Raw genomic sequence first — 27,066 nt, forward strand, 5'->3', positions numbered from 1 at the left:
CAAAAAAAAAAGGCGATTAAAGAGCACTCGGTGGTGGATGGTAACAACACGAGCACTAGGAATTGTTACAGAAGGGAAAAACTTTTTAATAAAGTCTGCAAGTATATATTCCTCCTTTATCAACCTCAAGATTTATTGACCTAAGAAGCCATATTGACTGAATAAATCTTGATAATGACCCCAGCAGAAGTCAATACCTGCTTATTATCTCCCAAGTTGGGGAATTACATCTTTCTATAATAGGAGCAGGATGGTACAAAATGTTCCGACCACCTTCCCCGAAGCCTTTTGGGGGGATGGATGAGCTCAGTGTAACTGCTCCAGGTAGAGGTAGCCTGCAGAGTGCTGCCCATTGCTTTCCACCTCGAGGAAAGCAACGTTTGCCCATAACACTGTGTTGTGCTGAACCCAAATGAGTTTCATTCAGAGCAAGGAGCAGGATGCTCCCATTAGTTGGGTTGTCTCACGGTGATGCGCTCAAATTCAAGAGCAATGGGACTGGCACATGGGGCAGCACTGTGATTCCAGGAATGCTGCTTTCTTCTTGCTGGCAAAAAAAAAGGGGAGGGGGGGGGAAGCATAGAATGTGCCAACCCCAAAGCCACAAGCTCCCTTCCCAGCCGAGCCACGGCTTCTGCATTCAGCACTGCTGTTTCTCTTGCCAACCGCTAAGTTTACGTTCAGCAGAGAAAACAGGAGCAGTGGGACCGGAGCACACAACAATTATGCCTGCATTTTTATTTGAAGTCTCTGCAGACAGCAAGAAAAATTAACTGAAGGGAGCAGCTCCTGTGCCAACATATGGAGGGAGATGAATAGCTGGTTCTCCATGCTCCGCTGAGGTTATCTAGTTAAGCAAGCACCTCCTAAAGGACTTGCGGGCTGGGAGCGTGCTGTTTGCTTAATCTGGTCATAAATAATAATTCGGATCGCTGAGCACTTTAACATTCAGCTCCACCTGCATGTGGGCTCAGAGCTGCAACACCCACCCGGCAGCCCCACATGTTGGGGGCATGGCAAACCTCAAAGCTTTCCTGGGCATCCCCATGGCCTCCATAAGCAGCCAGGAGGTCGCAGGGCTGCAAACCTTTGCTCCCATCTCATGGGATCAAATTATATTTTCATCCCCGTCCCTATTTGCCTCTTGGTCACAATCTCTTTTTTTTTATTCCCCCTGCTGAGGCCACAGAGACAATCCACTAAACTGGATCAGGAGGCCAGCGCATATATCTCTAATGGGCTGCAGCATGCACACAATTAATTAATGGATTTATTAATTAGGGAAGAAGTCACTCTTCGAGCTGGAATTGGGGTCACCAGTTTCTAAAGTGAGAGCTGCAGAGCTAAAGATAAACTCTCATTTTCTGCAGCTCTCTTCTTGTCTGGCAGCATCTCAATTATTCAGCCACAGGAAAAAACCCACATTACACTTCGGGAACTTCAGGACTTTCAGCCCATCATAAAACCAAGCAGCAGGTATTGCAGAATGGAATTACAGTGACATCCAGACCACAGAACCTCCAACCTCCAAGGTTTCCACAGGCTGCACTGAGCTCCAGCTGCACACTGGCAGTGGTGGGGGTATTCCAGTGCACTGGCACAGCTGCACAGGGAGGTGGTGGGCTGACTGTCCCTGGGGGTGTTCAGGAAATGCAGGGATGTGGCACTGAGGGACATGGTTAGAGGGCATGGGGTGATGGGTTGGGGTTGGACTTGGTGGTCTTTGATGTCTTTTCATGAGTCTATGATTCAGTCAAGGCTCCATGGCAATGGGAGGGACAGAACTGCTGGTTACTGTAGACCTTAATCAATAAGAAGACAGGGAAAGAAACACCACCACCATCCCTACAGATACATGGCTACAAAGCACAGCTGCAATATTAGACAGCAGAGAATCCACATGAAAGACAGCCATTTACAAATCCCCTGCTCACTGGAAACATGTTCGGAGGAGTACACACCTCTTAGACACCACACAACCCAGCCACAAGACAGACGTCTGCAGAGAACCTTTGTCACTTCTACTGCTCCAACATTTGCATTCATTTCCCAACACCGCCCATGGACTCTTGGGTAGAAGCTGGAGCCACTAAAAGCCCAAACACATTCACAACCCAGTAATGGTGCAGGGTGGACCCTGAGGGTTCCCAGACTGCCCAGGAGAAATACCAACACTTATAGGGGATAGGCAGCATCGTCTCTGTTCCCACCATAGAACTCCACAACTCATTCAATGCAGTTGACCGCTGTCACAACCATAGGGTGGTAGGGAAGAGTGAGGCTCCTAGACTCTACAATCCTAATAGGTCCCTTCCAACACAGGATATCCTATGGCTCTATGATTCCCAAGCCCACCTTGTGAGCCCCCAAATTACATTAGGATGAGGTGGGGAAGCCCCCCAAAACCTCCCAGACTCCACTGGGAAGACCGTGCTGGGGGCTGTTCCAGAACAGCACTGCGAGTTTCCTCGTCCAGGCTGCAGGAATTAAGCTTCAACCAAGAGGACTGATAGCTTATTTACTGCTGTCATCTATATAAAGAAGAATTTTGACACATTGTTAAATGATAGCACATTTAGATAAGTCAAGCTGTCATATCATTTAATGGATGTCTAAACTCCCTCTGTAGCTGATATGTAAAATTTATGCACTTCAGAATATCATAAGGTTATAATATTTTAATCACATCCACATTCTTTTCACCCCCCTCCCCAAACTCTGCAAACACGACGTCGGGTGCCCAACTTTCTGCCCGAGTCTGTATGGGGTCAGCATCCTTGTATTGGGGAACACAGCCCCAGTGCTTATCTACATAATGCAATGTGGAGCCGCTGATAAAAGATGGCTCAAATCGGTCCCTCTCCCCTCACTCGTGTATTTTTTAGCCCAAACCAGCAGCTTGCAACTCTTCCTGTTTTTTGCTGCTTTAGCATGGAATGAGTGAGAGCAGAACGGCACCGGGAACAGTGCATGTAATCCATACAGCCCTAAACCCAACGTCGTAAAGCAGAAGCAAATTAAAGCACAGAGCAAAATAAAGGTATGAATCCCGTTATGACTATTATACACAAGAAAGCTGTAAAAAAATACTGCATTAGTAATGTACACAATAAAACAATCTCATAACCCAGTGAAATATGCCAGGTATTATCTTTGATAGAATTTTATCTCTTCTCATTTCCGAGCCTATTTGCTGTAAAAGGGCTCGATGCTGCTTCGATCAAAGTGCCGCCGCACAGCACATTATCTGCGTGTTTTACATATGCCCACCATTCATCAGGGCTGCTCAAACTCCGCCGTTCCCAGCAAGCCTTAGGCCAGCTCAGCCCCACGCATTAAAGCCCAAGAAATAAAGACAACAGAAAGAAAAAGCTCTCAGAAAGAAGAATAAATGGATTGTTTCCCTTCTTTCTTTCTTTCTTTTTTTTTTTTTCTCTTTTCTTTTTTTAATAGAGGGCACCAGGCCAAGCTGGCACAAGGTCACCTTTCCCACTGTGATCCCGCAGCGCTGCTGCCTGCCCACGACTCCGTGCCACCACCGCTCCCCAGTGCCACCATTACCCAATGCCATCACTCCCCACAGCCACTCGTCCCCATGGCCACTGCTCCCCATTGCCACTGCTCCCGGGGTGGGGGGTGCCAGCCACCTACCCTCCACCCTGCATTAAAGTCACTGCCAACATTTACTATTAAACCAAGGTTCTGCACGCGCCCAGGAAAAGTCATTAGCGTGATGCACCCGGGAATGCTTTTGTATCCTGAGAGCTCATCCCCCTAATCCCCTTCTGACCACAATGCCATAAATGAGCAGAGGTGGCCCTGCTACCTGCAGTACTTTTGGGGCCGGTGATCGAGGCTGTAGTGCATAATCTGTTTAAAAGCCAAAATGTATTAAATGCTGGGACTGTTGATACAGCGCTGAAGCCTTACAAAACCACATTTAAATTTGTTGACTCCCCCATGAAGCACGCCGCGTTTTCAACTCTGCGATCTCCAGGAGGGTTAAACCCTTTTAATATCCATGTAAATGAGCATTTCGGCTTTTGTGGTGGCTCCAGGTTGGGTTTCATCCCATTTACGAGGCGTTTGCGGAGCCATTGTGTCGCTGCCCGGCTCCCAACGAGCTGCGTGCCCATGAAAGTCGCACGTTGTCAACACCACCGGTTTGTTCCCAGGTCATCAATGTTAACAAAGGACTCACCGTTAATTTCACAGCCCGATGGGGACGGTACGGGTGACCCGAGCGGGACCACAAAGGAGCTCTCTGTTGGCGCCGTATCCATCACAAGGTGACAACCGGAGCTCCGAAAGAGCTCTCAGGACCGACTCAGCCTCCCACCGCCAATTGGGTTCAGCGACATGCGGGGCTGCAAATGTGCGCACTCCGAGCTTCCCGACCCCAATAACAATGGGAGCGCAGGAGGGCTCCAGCCAACCCCGAGCGCATCGCATCTTCCTCCCGCTCCGTTCCCTCTCTCCATCCCCACTACCACCGCCGCCGCATCGCTCCCCGACCATCGGCAATGACAATTACCGGGTGAACACCGGCGCTGCTCGGGGGCTGGGGAGAGAATCCCCTAAACTTAACGACGGGGCGGGCAGCGAACCCCGCCGCTCCCCGCAACTTCATGCCTCCCCACCCCCGCCCCCGGCACCCGCCCCCGGGGCTGTCACCTCGGGCGGCTCCATGCGCTGCTCCGTGTGAACAAAGAGCGCCGGATGAACGGAACGGCGGAGTACCGGAGATCAATTTCTGATACCTATCGATGGCGAAGGGCGGGAGGAGGGAGGGGACGGCGAGCAGCGGGGGGGGGGAGGGCTGGAGGAGGGCCCCCCCCTCCTCCGAACCCCCGCCGGGGTTGGGGCTCTGGGGGACCGCCGCGCCACCAACCTGGAGCCGGCGGACATCAAACCGCGTCCGATACCGGAGCATCGATCCCACGTCCGCCGCCATCTTTGGGGGGGGGGGGGGCGGGAGGGGGTGACTGGGGGGGGGGGCCACGCTGCCCCCAGCGCCCGGCCCAACGCCGGCCCCGCCGCCCGCCCGGACCCGCCCCGCGCCGCGCCGGTCCCGACGGGGCGGGCAGAGGGCGGCCCGGAGCCGCGGGCACAGCTGCTGCCACCGCCCCGCAGCGCTCCGCTCTTTTGTTAGCGCGGCCCCGGGGGGAAGTTTCCCGGTTATTTGCTGGATTTGGGGGAAAATAAAAAAAAATTATAAATGAATGAATGAATAAATAAAAGCGCTACGCGGCTTGGGGCGGGCATCGGGCAGATGCTGCAGCAAAGAGAGCACAAAACCTGCCCGCCAGTACCTGCTATTGCCTTCCCACTCGTGCAGGGTTGGAGGGTAAATGGCTTTGCAGGTAGATGGCTGAGCAGGAGAGCCCCGCATCTGAGTGTCCCCAGCAGGGAGCAGGCGGTGGGAGGTGACGCACCTCATGCACAGGTTGGAGCTCGGCTCTATCCAGCCGTGGGGACAGGCCCAAAAGCCATCAGTTCCCACTGCCTGCAGTGCTCAGGGACACCCACAGCTCCATCAGTGCTCACAGCCACATCCCCTGACTGTGGGTGTCTGCAGGGATGGGGCAGCTCCACCTCTCTGAGTAGCTTCAGCGTAAAAACTTCTTCCTTTTATATCCAGTCTAAATCTCCCCTTTTAGTTTGAAACCATTCCCCCTTGTCCTATCACACAGAACCTGCTAAAGGATCTTCTTCTTTCTTATAGCTCACCCCTCCACCCCCCACCCTTCTCATCTCCCCCATCAGAGATGCACAGAGCTGCCTGCAATCCCAACATCACAAAACACTATAGGCAGGAGAACAAGCAAACAGAACATCGGAGTTCAACAAAAGGATTTGCAATACTCTGTGTTAGGGAAAGCCAACCAGCACTCCTAGCCCTGAGCCCACCCCATTACCCTCATATAGATGAGGCACTGAGGGACACGGTTAGTAGGCACAGTGGCAGTGGGTTGGGGTTGAACCTGGTGATCTTAGACATCTTTTCCAGCCTTAAAGATTCTGTGACACCAGGTTGAGCATCCAGGTTTGCTTCTCTGGAGGAACTTGGTTCAATTTCTGCTCTTTGATGCCAGCACCTGCTGGTGCCCTCTCCGTGTCACCTTGCTGGTGGCCTGGGATGGCTCAGGCTGCTCATGGCTGATATCATACCCATCAATTACAGAAGAGCCAGCTCATAAATCAGAAGTAAAAATTATCATGGCATCCTGGTGAGCAAATCAAATTGTGGGCTTGGGAGGAATGCCTCACTTTGGCCAAACCATTCCTGACTCAATGGGAGCCAGGAGGAAGAGGACACATTGTCACACTGTGCCCCACACCTGAGCCACATCCCTGCCCACCTCGGGGGCACCAGGTCCCCCCAGCCCTGGCAGCACTGCGGGATGGAGGTTAATAAATCAGTTTGTCTCCAGAACGGCTTCGCTTTGTGCGCCTGACAATAGCCTGCTGTAAATGGCAGCCCCTCACCTCCTCTTCTGAAAGGCTTTTAATTAAAATATGGAAGGGGATTTTCTGCATACTTAAGGGGGAGAAAAAAAAATACCGCTGGATTTCAGCACGCTCCCATTTCAGGCATTAATTTATTCTTGCCTTCCTGTCGTTTGTGATCCGGCCGATAAGTCCTTTGTGCGGTGATCTGACCCCATTAAGCAGCGTGGGCAGTGAGTGCCACGTGCCAGCCTCCTCCCAACAGTGGATGCTTTGTCCCAAGGGTGGGCAGGGGGACACGAGGACCCACACTGAGACAAAACAGCGCCATTGTGATGAGCAGAGACACGGCCGGCCATGAGGCTGAGGCTGCCCTGAGCTCAGGGCTCTGCTACTCAGCCAGTGGCCCTTGTGGACACCCACACAGCTGCTGAGTCCCCATCCCGTGCTCAGGGAAGGCAGCACAACAAGAACTGGGTCCTGGGCTCTGGGAAATCCTGGTGGGGTCCCATGCCTCACTGACCCCCCATCTGCCTCATGCCCTTCTGCAGTATCCGGGCCTCCTCTGGCCTGGGAAAGCAGAAACCAACCCCACAGCAGGCTGTAGAGTTGCGTAAGCTTGTCACTGTCCCCTCTCTTTCCCTCTCCCTTTCCTCTCCTTTCTCCTCTCTATCTCTTCCTTCTCCTCTCCCTGTCTCTCCCCTCTCACTTTCTTCTCTACCCTCTCCGTTTCCTCTCCTTTCTCTCTCTCTTCCCTCTCCCTTTTCCCTTTCCTCTCTCTTTCCTCCCCCTGATCTCCCTCCCTCCCTCCCTCCCTCCCTCTCCTTTCCCTCTCCCATCTCCCTGCCCTCTCCCTGCCCTCTCCTGCGTCCCCGCCGGCACCGGGGCCCGCCCTGCGCCTGCTGCAACGGCGCCACCTGGTGGCCATCTCGGGGAGTGCATCGCGTCCGGCCGGGTGGCACTGAGCGGGGCAAGAGGTGACAGGGAGGGCCAGGAGGGGACACGGGGAGGAACACACAGGGACACGGGGAGGGACACACAGGGACAGGGGAGGGACACGGGACACGCTGCTGTTCGTAACTTTCCCCCATCAATGCCACTCCCGTTGCCGCATCCTGTGTGCAGCGTGGGCACATCTCCAGCGTGGGGCCAGCGGCATCGTCCTCGTCCCTGTCACCTCCCTATGCCACGGGAAGCACAGGGAGGCGGCAATCACACAGGTCATCTTCACTGCTCCCTCCTGTGGATAACGCTGGACAAGCGGTGGCCACCAGCAGCTGCACGGAAATCTGTCTTTTCTACCTTCAATAAGCTCTCTCCCTTGAAAAGTAATCATTACCAATAAACAAATACAGCAGCCAGTGTATATAAGCATCACATTAAAGCAGCTACACGCATTTGTTATATTTGATACAGCCTTGTTAACTGGAAAACCCTGGGTTTGGAATATGTATTGATTTCAGCAAGCATATATTATTTTACTGTAAGTACCAACAGCCATTGTAGTTAATATACAACACTTTAATTTCAAATGCATTAGTTTAATAAAAATGCATAATATAGAAGCGAATTGCATTAGCTTCAATAAAAAAATATATTCAATTTCATAAATATTATCCGGCGTTAAAATGCATTGATTTCCCAGGAAAATGTATCGGTCAAAGGTAATTTACATTGGTTTGAATGGGAATGCACCAGCGTGTATACATATGTATTAGGTTAATCAAATGGATCTGATGGCAGAAACAAAATGTTGGTTGGAGAAAAAGGTTTCCATGAGGAAAGCAGGTTGGCAGGGCAGGGCTTGGCTCTCAGACCCCCTAAATCAGCAGTTCTGGTGCTGGGGATCCCCAGTGTTGGCTGTGGGCACACACTGGGCTCAGGCACCTTGCAGAGAGCTGGGGTTAATCAAATGCTTTTGACTCCATTTTTTATCGAGCTCGAGAGGGGCTGTCCTATTAATTAGAAAGGCTTTTTCATGTTGAACACAGGCTCTCAGGCAGATAAGCAGGGACGATGCTTGATTTTGCCATTGCACAGATAGGTGTATTATTCCTTGGCATCCATTCATTCACAGACTGCAGCCACTTTCCAATGGCTCTTTTGTTCACTACAGAGCTCTCTATATCTACCTATACATATCCATATAGATATTTTGTCCTAGGAGTCACTAAGTCCCCAGCACCCACAGCAGGGAGGGGACCAACAAGCAGCTCCATCCCCATCTCAGATCCCACTCCTCACTGCAGAGCAGGATCTGGCCTGTGAAGCACAGGGGATGTCTGCCAGCAAGAAGTGCACAGCGGAGCAGATGCACCATCTTACAGATGACAGCAGAACACACGCAGCCATCTGCATCTCACCCCCAGCCAGAGTGCTGAGGCTGTGCTGGGCCTTTTTGCATACAGAAGTCCTTTCAAAGCCTCCATTCAGAGATGGGTGCTCAGCAGGGACAGGCCAAAGTCAAACCTCTTCCAGGCTCCCCAAAACAATATGATTTAGGAATTCTCCCCAGCCCCAGGGCTGCCTCCTGTGCTGCCCCAGATGGATATGCAGCTAGCAATGGGCAGCACCCAAGCAGCGCCGGCAGCTCCATGGGTGACCGGTCCCGTTAAACCACTGCACATCACTTCCCTGATGCTTATGGATTTTTCCTTAATGCCACAAATTAAGGTAATTGGGCTTGGCTGGCCGATGGATTCAGCTGGAGTTGGCCAGGGAGGGCCCACGCTGTGATTGATCCCAGCCATGCCCGCGTGCCCTGGGCTGCTCCTCACCCTTCTCTGCTCATCTCTACGGTTTCCTCCATCTTTTGGCTCAGACAGACCCCAGGAAACAGCCCAGAATCCATCCCAGCATTAGTGTAAGTCTCATTCAGGCAAGGCTATGACTGCTGGAGTGGGGTGGAGGTGTGAGTGCCAGGGATCAACTGCGGCATTTGTGTCCTCTGGAGGAACAAGGGCAGCGTCCAGACAGAGCCCTGAGCTCTGGGATCCACTTTCAAGGCCCCTTTTGTTCCCAGCCATGTCCCAGCCCTCCCCGCTCTCCTATCAGCCTCAGAGTGCCTAAAAATACCAAAAGCAAAACACATACAGACCCAGCCCATCTGCAGCTGGGATGGGGAGAGTTAATGGCAAAGCCAGGGCTGAGCAAGTGCTCGGCTTAAGCGGGTGACAGCTGCCCCAGCGGGGGGTGACACAGAGAATCTCCATGCTGTGGGAGCTCAGCATCCACCCCCAGCCTCATCCAGCCCCTTTTGGATGGGTTCTGGCTCTTGGAGCACCACAGGTGATGGGTCTCTGTTGTATCCAGGGCTCCTCCTTCTCTAGCAGCCAAGGAGAGCCCAGTTTTCCCATGCAGAAGCTGCAGTGGGGCATGAAGGCTCCTAGAGATGCTTGGCAAAACATTCCCATCCCTTGGGTGTGGGGGAATGTAGGGCTGCTCCTCCACTGTGAAGGACGAGGGGGCACATCCACCCTGAAGCAGAAGGGAGGCACTGCACCATGGCATGGGGGGCACAGTGCTGGGCCAGATAACCCCAGAGCAGCCCAGCAGAAGGGAAGAGCGCAGCCTCTGCCCACTCGAATGACAGCTTGTGGGAGCTGCAGGGCCTCCTGGTGTGCTGCTAACCTTGAAAGCCTCTGTGTCTCACATGTCACATCGGCCAGTGACAACAGCAAGCTTACTGCAGATTAGAGGAGGAGAAAGTCAGAGACAAGAGGGTTGGGGGTGGCTGGTTTACCTATTACAGCCAAAAGTGGCCATATGGTTATTTTTAGCCTGGAATGAGGCATATTTATTGTTTCAGTCCAGGGGGGCAGAGGGACTGACTCTGAGATTCCTCCTGCAGCACCACCAGCACCTCTGCGAAGCCATGGTGAGTTCTGGGAGCCGCAATGGGAACAGGCAGAGTTCGTGGCACGGTGTTCCCATTGGGATGGCATTAGTGGGCAGAGAGTGGGGGAAGCTTTGGGGTCTGATGGCCAAGGGGTAAGCAGGGATAAGCCCTACATTGGGATAAGCAGGTGGGGAGCATCCCGCAGGGAGCAGTGGGGACAGGTGAGGGCAGAGAGGTGTCTCCTGTGTTGGTAGCACTCAGCAGAACTTCCTGACAAGGAGAGGTTGTTTTGGGGGGAAATGCTGTTTTTTTCTTTTCCTTTCCCCCAGTGCAAGGAGATGGGGTTTTTTAAGAGATGCAAATACATTAATTAACACTTTGTTCTTAGTGAGAGGCTCAGAGCAATAAGGAGACATCCAGTGACCACAGCCTTGTGTGTAATCCCAGCAGCGTGCTCCTCACCCTGAGCCCGAGCAGATCTCAGCCTGGGCTCAACAGCTTTATCCACCACAGCTGAGAAAGCAGAAATTGGAAATCCAGCTCCTTTCTGCTCCGACCTATTTGGCAAAATTCATCAGGAAAGCAAAGACAGAGCAGGAATCTTAATGCTCGTCAGCAGCACAGGGTGCTGCACGTGGGGAATCACCAGGCACCCAGGGACTGAGCAGGCACCAACCCCATGCTGCCATGAGGGACTTATTACTAAGCACCGCCATGAAGGGCTTATGACTAAGCACAGGCTGGTTCAATGCTTTTGTTCCACACCATAAAAAGACAGTAAGTGAGTGCTACATACTTGAACCCCGCAGGCACCCAAGAAAGCCAAGAAGAGGATTGAAGGTGCGAATTCCAACGTCTTCTCCATGTTCGAGCAGGCCCAGATCCAGGAATTCAAAGAGGTAGGTGGATTGCATAGAAACAAACGGGGGCCCTTGATGCAATGTGACCTTCAGCTCTTTCCTCAGTGCTTTGAGAACGATGACAGCTGGCTTGCAGTAAGAGGCAGAGTGCCCATTTTTTTGAGCTGTTTTATTTTAAAAGTGAGAATAACAGCTCAGTGACATTGTTAAATATGGAGCTGCCTCAAAGCATCCTGTGAGCTTGCTCCCGTGGTTGGAGGCTTGAGTTATCCTCCCAGTTTGATCTCATCTTGGTGTGAGAGGGCTCTGGGCATGACACAGCTTTGGGGTTGGGCCGCCATAGGCAAAGGCTGTTGGCTCTCCCTGTGCTCCCTGCCCTCCTCCTCTGCTTCCAGGCGTTCACAATCATGGATCAGAACCGAGATGGCTTCATCGACAAGGCAGACCTGAGAGATACGTTTGCTGCAATCGGTGAGCCCCCATTTAGGAGCCTCTCCTCCCCAACAGCTCTGACCATATTAGACCAACTAAGTGCAAAACCAGCTGTGAGTCTTCATTTAGCCAAGCCCCAGTGGTTAACTGCATCTCACGTGTGTTTTGCTGAAAACCTAACCCCAAACCATTTTTGTTAGTGTGGTGAATCAGAGCAACTCACAGAGCAGTTGGTGTTTGACCCTGTAGATACTAGACAGAACCTGCACCTGGATTACCCGGAGCCAAGCACTCCCTTTGTTCTCTCTTGAATAATCTCCCAGATGTTCCCATCCTGCAGCATCCCTCAGTTTATGGATGTTGGGAGGATTTATGGGGCTCATGGGAAGCTGTGAAGCCACAGCTGGGCTCTCTCATCACTGAGACCAACACAAACTGGTGATGGGCCTGTCCAGGAGGTCACCCAAACTCAAGTCAAAGGATGCAGGCTTCCAGACCTGTTCATTTCACCCATATATAACCAGGTTCACGTACAGCTCCTACTGTCCTCATCAATACAGCAAAGACCTTGTTACTAGGTTCAGGAGAGCCCATAGTACTGCTATTTTTGCCCCAGAATATCTTCTAAAGGAGAGGGGCAGAGGAATGAAGCAGTGCAGCTCACTCTCTCGTTTGCATCTGGTCTCGTCTCAGAGTTTGCAGCTGGTTGTGACGTTCACCCAACACTGCTCTTTCTTAGGGCGCCTGAATGTAAAAAACGAGGAGATCGAGGAGATGATCAAGGAGGCACCTGGCCCGATCAACTTCACTGTGTTCCTCACCATGTTTGGGGAGAAACTCAAAGGTAAGAGGGAACACAGGGAGCAGGGGTGGGCTTGGAAGGTGCTCATCTCACACCACCGCTGTGTCCTGTCCCATATGGGGATGTCACTCAGCTCCTGGAACCTCCATTCCCTAAGGGTGAGACCCCAAGGGTCTGCAGATGTCAGGTGGGAGCAGAGGGAATGCAGGTAGTGCAGAGCTCAGGAATGGGTCAGAGAGGGTCTAAGCAAAGCTGGGCAGGAGCAAATCTCTGTGCCCCAGACATTCAAGACAAGCATCCTGCCATGATGCTGCCGTCCCCGCAGAAAGAGGGGACAGGAGATCCTGCAGTGCCCTGTGTGACTGTGACCCAGCTGCATCCCTTATCTCTTATGCAAGCTGAGGTATGCAGCCTCCCTGCAGATCTCCTGGAGGCCTCACAGCCCCAGGGGCCTCTGCCTGAAGCTCTATAAATACACACAAAAGATTAGATATGCACTGGATGCCAGGGAGGAGGTGACACAGCCTGCTATGTGGGCACAACACAATCTTATGTCTGCTCTTCTCCTTGTCAGCACACATGGTGGCCAAGGCATGAGGGATTGAGGGGGGTCAGCATTCAGACAGAACCCCCCCACCCTCTAAATCCCACTGTATTTTGTAAAGGGGTTGTGGGAAGCAGGAGGCTCCTCCTGGCTGTTTCTTCCTCTGCTTCCAATGATCCTGGATGTGCTGCCCACAGGCGCTGACCCAGAGGAGACGATCCTGAACGCGTTCAAGGTGTTTGATCCAGAGGGCAAAGGGCTGAAATCTGCCTAGTGAGTGCAGGGGAACTTGAGGGGAGGGATGGATGGCATTGAGGTCTCCCCAGTACCCACCACACTCTCTCATTTGCAGCATCAAAGAAATGCTGATGACGCAGGGCGAGAGGTTTTCCCAGGAAGAGGTACGTGCTCCTGCCCCCCCCCCCTCCATCCATGCCCATTCCCATGGGCTGAACCTGCCTCTTTGGTACTGGGTCCTCTTGCCTCTCCCAGTGCTCAGCCTGGGGCCTCAGTTTCCTATTTAAAGGGGAATGGCAGAGCAGGCAAAGGCATATGTCCAAGAAACCAAGCAATGGCGTCCTATCAGAGCCCCACTGGCTGCATCTCAACTCACAGCAGTTTTGCTGAGCAGGGCTCAAGACAGCAGGACCTGGAGCTGGACTCAGTGAACCTTATGGGTCCCTTCCAACTTGGGATGTTCTGTGATTCTTTGCCCCTCTTTATTCCCTTGGATCTGAACAGCTGCAGAATGGGGACAGGCGTACTAAAGCTTGTGCAAACCATCACTGCCCTGAGCTCCAGCTCCTGGCCAAGCCCCAAAGCCCTCCTGTGCCCCCTTTTCACCATGGCTCTTTCCTGCAGATTGATCAGATGTTTGCTGCTTTCCCTCCGGACGTCTCTGGCAACCTCGACTACAAAAACCTCGTCCACGTCATCACACATGGAGAGGAGAAGGACTAACCCATGGGCTCAGCGCTGGGCTTGGCACTGTGGGGTCACCTCTGTGTAGGTCACCCTGCAGGTCCCTTTGTCCCCCTCCCTGGAGCTGCAGAGCTGTTGTTCATGGGGATAACAAACCAGAACAGCAGCCACACACAATAAAGTGCATTTTGGTGAGAGGAAATCCAACTGCTGGTGTGTGAGCAGTGCTCGGGGTTGGCTGGATGCATTGATGTGGTGTGCTGTGATGTGCTGACAGCTGAAAGGACACTGCCATCCCATGGCAGCAGCTGCTGGCAGCAGCAGGCAAAGCCAGTCTGAAACATGACCCACAGAGCTCTTGAAGCATTGTGCTCCTTCAGGAGATGGAACAGCTGCTGTGCTGGGTTGGGTATTGCAGAGGCACAGAAGTTTGAGGACAGGTCTGTTTATTTAACTCAGCAGCATTAGGCTGTCACGCCTTCGTGTCGTTCCTCCCCTTCTTGTCTGCTCTGGCAGCACTGCCTTGCTCCTTCTGGTATAATGGGAGAAGCAGCTCACGCAGCTGAGCGTGGTCCAGAGGCACCTCAACTGCACAACAAAATGGTCACCCCCTCACACATCTCCCCACATGGCTGCCATACCCAGCACAGCACCAGGAGGATGGTGCAGATAGGCTGACAGCAAGGGCATGGTCCCTCCTTCCCCCCTCATACACTCTGTATGGGAACTGTTGAGTCCTGGCCTGAAGCACTGATTGAGCACCTGGGGAAAGGACATGGTCAGCCCTGGGAGCACAGGTGAAGGCAATTCAGCTGTGCAATCAGAAGAGGTGTAGCCTGGCTGCACCTCTCTTGGACCTCATTTAAGGGCTGACTGCCTCTGGGGAAGGATCTCTTTCTGGAGATCTATTCTTGGTGGAGCTTTCCCTTGCAAACTTCTGGAACCTTCTGGTATGGGTAAGCAATCTTTTTCCCTTCCTTTATAGCACTTTTCTATCATGCTGGTCCTTCTGTCATTCACACCTCTGGTGAAACACCTTTCCCTATCCTATTGATCCATTCAATTACTACGCACTCACAGGCATCAGCAGCGTCAATGGCGCCTAGCAGGGCAGGAGGTGGTGGGTGGAGGTGGGACTGATCCATGCCACGTAGGAGCTTGGTGCCACCCAGCAGGGGGTTGTCAAAGGACTGGACTGTCATAGAGCCTTCAGCCTCCATGTAGAGCAGGATGGACTCCATCAGCAGCAGCTCGTTGGTCTTCTTCTCCACCAGACCTGAGTGGGAAGGAGCATGGTGCCCACAAGTGTTCCCTAGCAAGGTTTCCCTCAGGTGGTGCCATCAGATGGGCATTCTCCTTAGGGACCAGGTCATGGGACATCAGGATGTGCACATAGCCAGGTTAGTTCATAAGTTTGTGTGAAATTTGACATCCTAAATTCATGCTCCTCAAGGGCATGACAGGTCAGGGAGACAAAAAAAAAAGAATGATAACGAAAAAGATTGAGGGGAAGGGAGACAGAGAGGCATAGATCCAATAAGGCAACCACAACCCACCTAAATACTGCATCAGATTCATGTCTGTGATCTGCCCCTTGTCGCCAAGCTGCTCCCTGATCTTCGTAGCATCACAGTCATTCTCTTTGAACAGGATCTCAATGGCAGACTTGAGCTGGCCAAGGACTTTGCTGCTTTCTTTGCATCTGTCTTCATAGTCATTGGCTTCCTCAGTGTTCTGACTGAGCTGTTCCTATCAGCAAAGGTTCTGAGAAGTGCCACAACTGCCCTCTGCTCTTTCCTCCCATCCCAGTGAAGGCCATTTCCAGTTTGGAAACATCCCAGGATGGGTTGTGGGGTGAAAAAAACAAATCTATGAAGGAGATCTCACACTCTCCATATTACAGAGAAGATACCCAGACTTTGGGAAACCAGGGATGGCAGGAGCTCTGCTGCCATCAAAATCTGAGACAGAGCCCTTTTCAGCCCATGCTTTTTCAGGCACTTGCCAGAGCAGCATTTGTCAGGACCAGATTTTCACTGCAAGGGCAGTGAGGTCCAGGCAGTGCTGCCCAGAGTTGTGGGTGCCCCATTGCTGGAGATTCCCAAGGCCATGGATGGGCCCTAGGCAGCCTGAGCTGGTTGAGGGCAGGCAGCACATAGCAGGGGTGGGCCTGGGGGATTTAAGGTCCCTTCCAACCCCACTATTCCATAATTCTATGATAGATCAGCACCCCTATCTTTGCAGGTGGAAACCTCAGCCATCCTACCTCTAACTCCTTCAGGACATGAAGGCTGCTGCTCTCTGTGTTCTCCTGGTCAGTCGTGAAGAGAGAGATTTCATTCTGTGCAAACAGAAGCAGATGGAGGGGACACTGGCTACCTGTCCATCAGATATGCACAGTAGAGCCCAGGGACCATCCCCATGCCCTGGGAGCAGGGGCACCCCAGCTGATCCCCTTGGGGACCACTCCTCAACAGGCAGCATTTCTCCTTCCAGCCAGCTCTGCACAGAGCCGAGGCAGCTCTTAAGTCTCCCGGGGCTCCTTCTTGTGCAATACTTTTGCTGGAAACACGGTGGCAGCATTGGGACGCTTTTAGCTTCAAGCCGAGCGCCTTTCTGCATCTGGGAGCTGTATTTTTGGCTACCCTTTGCTTTCATCTAAGATGGGCTGTAAGCCAGGCTCTGGTGTAGGCAGAAATGCTGGGTACGTGGAGGAGGAAAACCCAACCTGAACTTGATATATTTTCTGCAGTAGGTATGGAAAGCCTGGGAGCAGGGTTGCAACAGACCTGGAGGTTCTTGATCCTCTGCTGCAGCTTCTCCATCTCACTGTTCAGCTCTGTGGCATAGCTGAAGTAGGCAAAGTTCTTCCCCTCCTTTTCTATGAAGCCATCCACAAGCTGGTCTATGTCCCCGTTCTCTGCCAGCTCCAGCAGTCGCCTGTAGGTCACATCCCGGCTCTCAAAGCTCTCTCCTTGACTCCTCTTCAATCGTTCAGCTGCCTTCAAGGCTAAAGGGGAAGGCATAGAGGTATGACTGAGCCATGTGTATCTCTGCTGGCAGAGCCTCTGCCCATGGATGGGGAGATGGGGAGCTTGGATCAGAACAAGTTCAGTACTGCTAGATCAGGCAAGGAGGCCACAGTCTGCATGGGAATGGGCAAACACAGCAGGACTTAAGGAGCCGTAGGTGCACATAGGAAACACTTCCTTGCTTTCCCCTTCCCTACTCCTGCACCAAGGGCACTCCGAGATAAAGTATTCCTAGCTCCAGACTGCCTTTGGGCTGCAGTGCTCCACACTGCTGCAAGCAGCCTCCTTGCTGACTCTGCAGGCTCCTGGTTTGCAGTCACTGCTGCAGGTGATTTCTTGTATGTGATACCTTCCTTCTTTTTGGCCTGTTCCTCCATCTCAGAGCGATCTGTATATTTGGCAAGCACAAAGGTTTTCAGCTTGTTCTCCTGGTCACGGATCCGTTCCCGCTCCTGCATCTCAATGTTATACTGGGCAGTGTTTTGTCTGTGCCTTTCATTCATGGCTGAAATCCTTGCCTGAAACTCTGTCCTGCACACAGAGAGTTGCATCATGTAGAGGTGGAAAGAAGTGCTGGTAGAAGGATTTGTACTCTTGTAGCCAGGCTATATAGGATCAGAGCTGGCCTCTGCTCTGCCACGTACCGCTGTTTATGTGCCTGCGTGGTCTGCTCTATGGCAGTGTCCATCCTCCTTTTCTGCTGGGCCAGGTGCTTATAGAGCTTTGAGTAGAAGTTGTCCAAAGTGGCTTTCTGAATTCGAAGGCTTTCAATCTCTTCTTGGAGCTTATTATTGTTGGTCAGGGTGGTATCAAAACGCACAGTGACCTGGGGAGAGGGAAGGAAAAGGGCTTTGGCTGGTACAGAATCCCTGCTGAAAGACATTGACCAGGGCCTGGACAAACGCAGAGAAAGAGATGGCATATAGGACCTGTCCTGTTCTCATTGCAAATCATGTGTGGTGCCAGTGAGCCAGGCTGATCATAACAGCAATCTGATGTTGGCATTGTCCAAGGTAAAGTGGCTCTGGGCAGCTCAGTTTGATCACTAAACAGGTGCAGACCTGCAGGCTTCTTGGCACAGAACAAGTGCTGCATTTGGGTCACCAAGCTTGAAGGAGCTTTTAAGGTACTGTGGGAGCAGTGAGGCCAGGGGACAAGCTGAGTCCTTTGTGCAGCTTGCAAGAACCAAATACATCTGCACTTTTGCCCTTAGTACTAATCAAAAAGCATTTTGTACTGCCTGCAGTTTGGCCCCAAAAAACCCTGTGCAATGTTTGCTTACATTGTTCAGATGCAACTCCAGTGTCTCAGTCTGGTTTTGCAGCCATTTACTGCAGTTTGCTTGCTTCACTTTCTCTGTTATCACGTTTTGCCTCTCAACTTTCTTTTGTAGCACTAGGATCTGCACAGAGAGAATTAAAATATATATATATTATATATATATTATATACATATAATGTCCACCTCTACATTCTGGACTTTTGTCAGAGCGCTCAGCCAAAGAAAGTACCCTTGACCTGTACTACAGCAACCATGTCCTTAATGAGCTCACAGCTATTGAAGCATCTTTGATCCCAAAGGATCCCATTCTGCACACTCAGAAACATAAACTGTAACAAGAAATTGCTTAATTTTCACATCACCAGGGGGAAGCAGCTGCATCTGGAGGGGAATTCAGTGGATGCTGAACTCAGAAGCACTCTGGGTAGGGTGGAACAGGCAATGAGGATGGATTTTTTTGGTAGTGGTCCTCACACGGGCTCTGCAAATGAATTGGGGGAGGAGGGGAAAAGAAATGTTTGGCAGAACAGTGGAGCTAACAGTGGAAATAAATCCACAAGAAACATGAAGTAGTTGGAGAACACTGAGGCTGGTGGGAATGTCATGATAGCTAGGAGATCCTGAGGTCCTAGTTGAAAGCTAACCCAGCTATGGAGTTCCTGTTATGGGGCTGTTAGGGACAGCTCTGCAGCACCTCTAGATGCTGCCAGTCTGCTCTGCTATACCATGCTGAGCCAGGGAGTGGTTCAGATGCTCTCACCTCATTGTCCAGCTCAGACAGCAGGGCTTTTCTGTCTCTAATCAGACAGTCGTACTGATCCTTGGTGTGCAGAAGGCATTTCAGCTCCATGCAAATTCTGTTATCATGGATCATATTTCTCAAGGACCCGACCCTGCTCAGCATTAATGCTATCTCTTTATGTTCTTCCTTCACTGACTGGATTTCTTTCCTGCAGAGGTAGGATGACAAATGACATGAAGCACATCCCTCCTGCAGGGCTGGGATAGGTCCTTGTCCCACCCCACTGCTGAGGTCCCCAAGAGGTTTTGGCATGGAGGGGCTTTCCAAGCCCATGGAGCCCAGTGAAGCTGTACTCACTCCTGAGCTTCCATTTGTTGCCTCATGCTGGCAGCAAAAGATTTTCTTTTATCCACAGCAATCTGGAGCTGTTTCTGCAGCCTGTAGAACTCCATCTGAGCCTGTCTTTCTGTCACAGGGAAGTCTGAGGTTGTGTGCATCAAACTGGACACTCTCAGCCGCTGTGGAAAGGGTGAGTTTGGTCACTTTGGAAAACACAAGCAATGGTTCGTTTGGACTCAGTTAAAGCCACCCCCACCTTCAGTTTTTTAATACCCAGCTACTCATCACAACCTCCAGCCCTTCACTGCCACCTAAGATACCCACCAGCACCCCAAACACTGAGTCAAGCAAACAAGCTGTGAGCCACATCACAGTGCAAGGTCTTGGCCCCAACCAATGCCAATAACTGATGTACTGGCTCCCCCCAGCATCTAAACCTCAGATTATGGCCCCTTGCCTGATGCAGAGGATGGGGTAACCCCCTACAGTCACCCAGCCTCTTGCTAAGAGGAATAGACAGGAAATCTGGCCCTGTCCAGATTACACCATAGAATTTAGCTCTGTAGGTTGAGTTCTGCCTCCACTGAGAAGTCCAAGCTGGAATATCGCTTCAGTTTTTACCTTTGAGCCCTTCATTTTTCCTGTCTAACTTCACCGTTTGCTCTGCAGAGACCTCGGGAAGAGAGGAGGAATCCTTCCTGGGGACCACCTGTTTTCAAAGGGGAGAGATGAAATCTGGTAACAGGGTTGGGGTGGTGCTGGCACAGAGGTCAAGGCCGCACCATCCTGCCTGGCCCCAAGCACCCGCTTGCATGCTTGGCACATGAAGTATCTGCCACAGATGGCCTCATGATGAATAAAAGGAGAGCATTTGTTGTGATGCCATCACAACATCTCCTCTCACTGAGTTTATAAGTAGGGGGGAACAGATGGTTCCAGCTCTTCCATCCTGCTTGGTACCTGGGTTTCCATAGAAATCCCAGCAAGGCCAGGCCCCCTCATGCCAGCAGGAAGAGCCCCAGGGGAGTGCATTGGGGCAATCAAGTGGGTATCACTTCCATAAGGAGTGTTTCACTCCATGTGGCTGCAGTTGGGGAGGGCACGAAGGCTGATCCTGAAGCCTGCAGCCCCCAGCATCCATGGATGTCCCCCTGTCCCCCTAATACTGATGTCACTGCTCACCCTGCTGCAGGGTGCTGCTGCTCCTCTCTGGCGAGGCAATAGGGCTGATTCCCCAAGGAAAATCCGGTTTCCAGTGGGAAGTGTGGGAAGGCTGAGACCCAGAATGGAGCAGGGATAACCAACAGCTTATCCTAGGCCTCCTGGAACCTGGTTCTGGGCATCACAAAATGGCTGTTGGGCTGGTTGCCATGGCAGCAACTCTGCACCACAACATAGATGGGGACCATATGGGAACCACAACAGGATTTATGATTTGGAAACCACCCCTGGAAATATCCCTGGAGCCTGTGCTGGGACATCTTCCTGGTGGTGTGTGCATGACAGGTATAAACACCTCATGGTACTTGTTCCCATTTCTGTCTGCAGACTTTGATTCTATCCTGAGATCCCCAGAGGAAGGAGCAGAAGATAATGTTGGAGGTCACAGCATAATGCTGGGTCCTGCAGTCCTGGTATAGCTCACTCAGCTCTGGGATGAGGATGTGCAAAGGGCATCTGCATCACACTTAGCACAGCTGCATCCATGTGGATAGTTTAAGGCAACAAGCAAAATCCCCAAGTGGCTCATGGCTCTTGAGACTGTGCCTCCCTATTGCCCTGGAGACTGTGATGAGCTAACAAGCCAACCATGGAGTTCCTGGCTAATTCCAGATAGGATTTGTGAATGCATTTAATTGGAAATGACTTTCATGGAAGAGAGCAGATTGTGACTGGTTTCCCTATGCTCAGAATAGTCCAGCCTCAAAACACACCCCATATCATCCATCTTTGTGCTCGCCCTGCATGGACCAATTGTTCAGCTGTGAACAAGTGAGTAAATTAAATTATTGAGGAGGGATCTGATTTGGTAGAGTCCGTGTCTGTCACGCTCATTGTAGAAGCATTTATTTTACTAAAGGGAACTGTTTTCACCCAAACAATGCTCTGCTGTCAGACTGCTTTGAATGAGCGTGGCTTCATTGTTGGATGGACCTTCGTCTGGGGCTGAGCAGAATGGCAATCAGAGCGGGATGGGATCATCTCTAACAAATGAATCCAACAATCTTCTAGAAGAAATAGGAAAAAAAGTAAGTTTTGGTGCAATTTTCTCTTTAACCCGCCTTCCCTGACTCAATAGACTCATTTAGCACTGACTGACATGGAGGAATTATTTTTTTCAGCTGAAGATTTGGGGTCTAATTAAAACTGCTTGAACTATTCTAAGAGCTGTATTCTGAGCTGTGCAGCCAGTGTAAATCCTCCCCAACTTCAGCAATATTTACACAGGCTTTTTTTATTTCACCTGGGCCAGTTAGAAAGCGGCTGCAGGAACAGCCAGACCAAGAAGGGTCTCATCTGACCTCACTTATGAGCATCCCCCAAATGTCAGTGAAAATCTCTGGGGTAAGTTGGAGAATCAGGCCCACATTTCCATGCAAATGTAATATATTCATGTTACTTAATCCCTATTTATAACAAATCCAGAACTTAATTCTACTTAACCTGTCTTCTGTGTTTGACACATGAAATCGGTGAGTCAGAGGGCTATATGTGGAACTGTCACAACTTTCTCTTCCCCCCCTTCAAAGCATGGATTAAATCATAGCCTAACTCCCATCAGCTCCAGCAGCACCACTGGGAGGACTGGGAAGATGCTGGTGAAAAGCAATGATTGGGAACTGTCAGCTCAGCCCAAGGTCTGTGGTCAAAGCCAGACAGAACAGGCTCTGAACTCAGTCAGGTGTGGTGCATCACTGCCAAACAGTCACTGTGGCTGCCCAGGGAAGTGGTGGGGTCACAGTCCTTGGAGGTGTTCAAGGTGTTGCTTCAGCATTTGAAAAACAGCACAAATATCTGATTTATTTTCCTTACTTAACACTCAAAACAGAATAAAAAAGACAAGAGCCAAATATGCCAGGTGCTCCAAAAGTGCGCTTTTCATGCTGATAGTTTACAGTGTGAAAATAACGAGTGCATCTCCATCATTAGAGATGACAAAATAGTGCAGTGCCTTTCACCTCTCAGGAGGTTTCTCCAGGCTGCAATGGCAGCAGGATGGGATGGAGATGTCTCTGCATGGGCATGTGACTCCAGATTTGAAGGGTAATTGCTGTTAAGCGAGGGGAGAGCTGGCTGCTGGCTGCACAGCTGGAATTGCTCATCACTCCAAGGAAACAGTCATCATCATTTCCTGCAGATGGGTTTCTTCTGAATTGCTGACATCGAGTGAAATGTGGCTTCCAGCAGCGAATTGGCTCCTTTGTGGCACTACTTAGTGTGTTGTTTTTTTTTTAAGGGTTGTTATAGGGTTGCTTTCCCTGAGACTAACTTTGGGAAAGCAAAACTCTACGGCAGGTTTAGCCTCTCAGCAGAGCTCAGTAGCAGGGATTTGCTCCATCATCTCTTCTGGCTTACTGATATCTCTGTTTGCAGCGGGCTCATCGTGCTGAATTACTGCTCCGAGGCTGCAAGGGGGAAATGTGGAATTGAAACAGCTGTGGACACGCTACCAGAACCTGCTCTGTCTGAAAGCAATGAAAGGCCTCCAAAAATGTCACTGGTTTAAGTCAAACCTGCATCACACTGAACTGTTTCAGAGGGCTGCAGCCATTTTATAACCCAAAACCAAAGCAGGAGGCAGCCTTTCTCAGGGATAGAACACCCAGTGTAGTAGCCCTGAAACTCTGCAGTAGAAGATCAATTTCCAATTAACCATTGCTGATTGCTGTCCCGTGCAGTGTTTGCGATAAGGACTAAGAACACCTCATTAGTTGAGCACGCTCAGGAAGCGGCTCTGGGCAACTCAGAATTTGTCTACGTAACATCACCCAGGGAAACTAGTTTGAAATAACATTTAAAGGCAATTAATTAAACTGCTGTGTGATTGTTCTGCACCATCTGCACACAGTTTATTTTATTTCACTTTTTTCTTCGTTGCTGAATATGGCGTAGGCATGGGAGGAAATGGTCCTGGGGGCACCAAGGGGTGCAGGACAGACAGAGAACCTGCCTGGAGGATTTGCACCCTGCTCCTGACTCTTCCAGTGCTTTTATGGACAGAGCTAGACCTCTGTGAGCTCTTTTGGTGTCCCAGATTATGGCTTTATGCAGAAGTGTGGGGACTCTGGGCAATCCTACTGGCAACCTCAGCATGGGGAAAGAAGCTGTGTATGTGCACTGACTCTACTTCTGACTCGGCGATATGAAATCTCTTGTAAGCAGGGACAAGGTAGTAAGTGCACAGTGCAGATTTAGGACACGTCTCCCAGTAATTATTCACTCCTGGCCCTTCCATTTTTTCTGAGCAGTCTCAGAGTGGTGCATGCCGAGAATAGCCACTTTCCCATCCTTCCTCTGGCTCTTCAGCCCTTCCCTGAAGCAGGAACAGATTGTTCTGAACACGCTGGTCCCTTTGCCATTTGTACAAGCTGGCTGGTTTTGCTGTTTATTGCCACTCACTCAGCAATGATCTTTTACAAGCTTGAAGCCATTGGCTGTCTCCTCTCTGCTGCTCTATGCCCTATGCTGCACATCCAAGGCATTACAAGGGACACCATGTTGGTAACAGACAGTTGTTACTCAAGAGTTTAATTAAATGAAAGCTTTAAAAAGAAAATCCCAAGGGTTCAGGCTGTATATTTCTTTTTCATAGTTCAAATCTGGAGTGACCCCCAAGGAAACGTAGAGGTGACGCTTATCAAAGTAGAGTTATGGTGATTCCTGCAGGGTGCTGTGCAGTGTGTTAGCACACACTGATGGGATGAGTGCAATGCAAGCTGCATGGCTTGGAGCTGGGTTGGAAAACAGCACGTTTGCTATGCTACTGCTTTGTGGCAGATCTTGTCCAGCTCCATCAAACATAAGAACCCCAACCTGTTATTTGTAGTATCATAGAATGATGAAGGCTGGAAAAGACCATTAAGGTCACCAAGTCCAACCCCAACCCACCTCCACCACGCCGACCAACCACGTCCCTCAGTGCCACATCTCCGCTGCTCTTGAACACCTCCAGGGACTGTGACCTCACCACCTCCATGGGCAGCCTGTGCCAGTGCATTAATACCCTTCTGGAGAAGAATTTTCTTCTAATATCCAAACTTGCTTCTTCACCTCTACACTTTCACTTCCCCAAAAGCCCCAGTGTAGCCCATGTCAGCATTTTATTGCCATGCTCCAGACCCAAGGAGGTGCTGATCTCTTGCTGCTGGGTCAGGAGCTGCCCTCCCTTTTGCTGGGCTTGGGGTGTTGTGCCAGTTCTGGTGTAGAACCAAGAGAGACCAGAATTTATTCCAGCTTCTGCTCAGAAGGAGCAAGATGAGCCCTCATGGTTCCTGGTGTTTCACAGGTACCAGACACAGGAGGGAGCACAGGGGGAGCACACAGAGACACAGCCCAGTGTCACCGTCACCACTGGGGCAGGAGGAGCCATCCAACCGTCCCCACTCCAGCACTGAGCTGACTGTGTGGGAGCAGATAGCTCTGCTCAGAGCTAACGAGGGGGTGACATTCCTCAAGGAAAATGAAACAGCTCAGCCTGATGAAACTTCGCTCTCTGGGATTTTTTGGTTAGGAACAGTGGCTGGAATTTTCCTCTTGGTGACGCTGACACAAGCTGTTCTACTTTAGGGTGGGAGGGAATCTGGCCTGCTGATATTCTATGGCAAGCTTAGATAGGGATAATAATAGGCTTCTATAGTTTCTTAGGTCACTTTGTGAACATGAATTAATCTTGACAACGCAACTGCAAGGAAATGGGGGTTTTATTTTGCCTGGTTTGCAGTCAGGGACACTGAGACGAGGGACATAAACATGAAACGAGAAAACAGGTGACAGAGGCTGAGAGTGAGCCCCGGCCCCAGAATCCTTCTCCCTTCCCCACCGTGCTGCTGAGCAGTCCTTCCCACACAACGCATTCAATAGCATCATTTCGTACCAGCCCAAAATGTAACTTGGTTTTATATTTAGCTGCTGGGTTCTGTAAAGGGACGTTATATAACAGCCCTCAAGTGTGGCATTTTATAATTTACCAGCTCCACTTGCGCTGCTTCTAGAAACCCGCCTGTGCTCCCTGGCTCTGCACAGAGTCCTCTCCCTCCTCTCTCTGTGCTGGAGAAATATTTCACCCAGCATTCATTGGCAGAGGTGAGACCACATGGTGTGCCATCTCTCCAGCAATTAGTGAGTCTCCAGCTCCATTTCCATTGCCAAATTTTTTGCTCCTGCACAGGAAAGGAAGGAAGCAGCTGGATGCATCCTTGCTGGTGGAAATTCCTCTTTGGGGTTGCAAAATAGCCCAGTGGGCTCTGAAATCCCCAGGGGGAGGTTGAGAGTATCTCCACCTCTACAAAGCATCCTGCCTATCCCTATGGAAAAAGCAATGTCCCCAAAGCTGTGTGTGGGGTTGGCCTTCTGAACAGGAGAGCATCTCTCTGTAAATACCAGCCCAGGGATCTGCATCCTGGTGGACTCACATGGGTGACTGTAGAAGGGCTGTGACACCAGGGAAAGGCACAGCATGGCACAGATTTCCACACCAGAACTGGGGCTTTGTGCTCCAGGCAGGAGAAATCCAACCCTAAGGCTGCACAGTACCTGATGCTCAGTGCTGCTGACAGCCTGTCCGCTCCCCTTTGGATCTTCCACCCCAGTCTTGTGCCTTGGGAATGTCCCTCACTGTCACACACTCTCATCCCTGCACACGTCCCCTTTCTCTGGATGTCAGTGAGTTAAACAGAGACCTGCTGGAGGGAAATCCCAGGGTCTTACACCCAGTCACATGCTTTTCCAATGCATTATTTCATATTTCAGATAAATTGGAGCTTACTCAAGCTTTGCTTTAGTCTGCAGTGCCAGAGTGGGGAGAGAAAATTCCCCAAAACTCCAGATCTGGAGCTGAGAATGCTGTTTGACTAAAAATACACCTCCAGCCCATTTGGGTGCATGAGTACCTCCAGCCTGAGAGGTTACATTTCAGTCACATTGCTGAATGTCATCGTCAAACAAGTGAAACAGAAGAGCATTCATTAATCACACGCTTAATGGCACAGCATTTAAAGCCTGTGCTTGAAAGGAGCTGGCTGCAGCCTCGTGTTCCTGCTGCACCCAGGGGACACCCCACAGCCTGAATGACTCTTCCATTAAAAGCAGAGAACGCATGGGAGATGGGCCACGTTAATGAGAACGAACAAACCAGGGGAGGAGAGATACAGGAGTGTTTCGTGCCTATGGACCTATGTAACTGGGCAAAACCATACAGGCATGTGCTTAGCTTAGTTCCATTGCATGGGATGAAAGGCTTCAGGCAGGGCTTTGTGTCCCAGGGTGAAGAGGTTCCAGCTGAGATCCCTGTGTGGCAGTAGAGCTATCAGAGCATCCCACATTTACGGGATGTAAATGGTCACAGGAAGAAAGGCAGCAGAGGAGATGGTACCCACTTGCCTTGATGCACCAAACCCCACAGGGACAGCGCTCAGTCCTCAGCCACAGGCAGGCACTGCCCTTGCTGCTGAGTGTGCCACCTATGTGCCAAATCCCAGCTGTAAAGGGAGAAAAGTTCAGCTGGAAAACACAGCTTACCTTTTAACAAAAGAATAGGGAGCTGCTACGTTCCAGCTGAAACCTTTCCAAAGAGCCAGGTGGGACTTTTTCTATAAATATCTAAATA

The 27,066-nt window shown here is 51.0% G+C and overlaps 3 protein-coding genes and 1 long non-coding RNA gene across 7 annotated transcripts in view; 2 read left to right on the forward strand and 2 right to left on the reverse strand.

Annotated features, from left to right (window-relative positions):
• The window catches only part of CUX2 (cut like homeobox 2), a 53,691-nt gene extending 48,711 nt beyond the window's left edge, over positions 1-4,980 (reverse strand). For all 4 annotated transcript variants that reach the window (XM_072351210.1, XM_072351208.1, XM_072351209.1 and 1 more), the window contains exon 1: positions 4,892-4,980. In XM_072351210.1, the coding sequence (XP_072207311.1) occupies positions 4,892-4,954 (63 nt within the window). In that variant the 5' untranslated portion in view covers positions 4,955-4,980. The remainder of the gene's footprint in view (positions 1-4,891) is intronic.
• Positions 4,981-10,200: 5,220 nt separating this feature from the next.
• MYL2 (myosin light chain 2) lies at positions 10,201-14,052 on the forward strand. The gene is made up of 7 exons (XM_072351148.1): positions 10,201-10,327; positions 11,098-11,187; positions 11,544-11,619; positions 12,320-12,424; positions 13,124-13,199; positions 13,279-13,327; positions 13,788-14,052. The coding sequence occupies exons 1-7, from the start codon at positions 10,325-10,327 to the stop codon at positions 13,884-13,886; spliced, it is 498 nt and encodes a 165-aa protein (XP_072207249.1). The 5' UTR covers positions 10,201-10,324; the 3' UTR covers positions 13,887-14,052.
• A 267-nt stretch (positions 14,053-14,319) lies between these two features.
• CCDC63 (coiled-coil domain containing 63) lies at positions 14,320-19,877 on the reverse strand. Its single transcript, XM_072351312.1, has 11 exons — positions 19,863-19,877; positions 19,260-19,420; positions 18,921-19,110; positions 18,162-18,281; positions 17,524-17,705; positions 17,229-17,410; positions 16,637-16,857; positions 16,114-16,188; positions 15,404-15,596; positions 14,926-15,123; positions 14,320-14,435 (listed from the first exon to the last, which is right to left on the reverse strand). The coding sequence occupies exons 1-11, from the start codon at positions 19,875-19,877 to the stop codon at positions 14,320-14,322; spliced, it is 1,653 nt and encodes a 550-aa protein (XP_072207413.1).
• On the forward strand, positions 14,725-21,206 carry LOC140259724 (uncharacterized). The gene is made up of 4 exons (XR_011905431.1): positions 14,725-14,803; positions 19,318-19,431; positions 19,911-19,979; positions 20,790-21,206. It is a non-coding gene; the product is annotated as an uncharacterized lncRNA (long non-coding RNA).
• The last annotated feature ends 5,860 nt before the right edge of the window (positions 21,207-27,066 follow it).

This window comes from Excalfactoria chinensis, chromosome 16 (genome assembly GCF_039878825.1).
Source record: "Excalfactoria chinensis isolate bCotChi1 chromosome 16, bCotChi1.hap2, whole genome shotgun sequence".
Taxonomy (NCBI): domain Eukaryota; kingdom Metazoa; phylum Chordata; class Aves; order Galliformes; family Phasianidae; genus Excalfactoria; species Excalfactoria chinensis.

Excerpts from the sequence above, each read along its gene's own strand:
- CCDC63 (XM_072351312.1), bottom strand. Across the intron at positions 19,111-19,259 it reads CAACAAATGGAAGCTCAGGA|GAAAGAAATCCAGTCAGTGA; the intron begins GTGAGTACAGCT and ends CTACCTCTGCAG. Across the intron at positions 18,282-18,920 it reads TGTCTGAGCTGGACAATGAG|ATCCTAGTGCTACAAAAGAA; the intron begins GTGAGAGCATCT and ends CTCTCTGTGCAG.
- MYL2 (XM_072351148.1), top strand. Across the intron at positions 11,620-12,319 it reads AGATACGTTTGCTGCAATCG|GGCGCCTGAATGTAAAAAAC; the intron begins GTGAGCCCCCAT and ends GCTCTTTCTTAG. Across the intron at positions 12,425-13,123 it reads GTTTGGGGAGAAACTCAAAG|GCGCTGACCCAGAGGAGACG; the intron begins GTAAGAGGGAAC and ends TGCTGCCCACAG.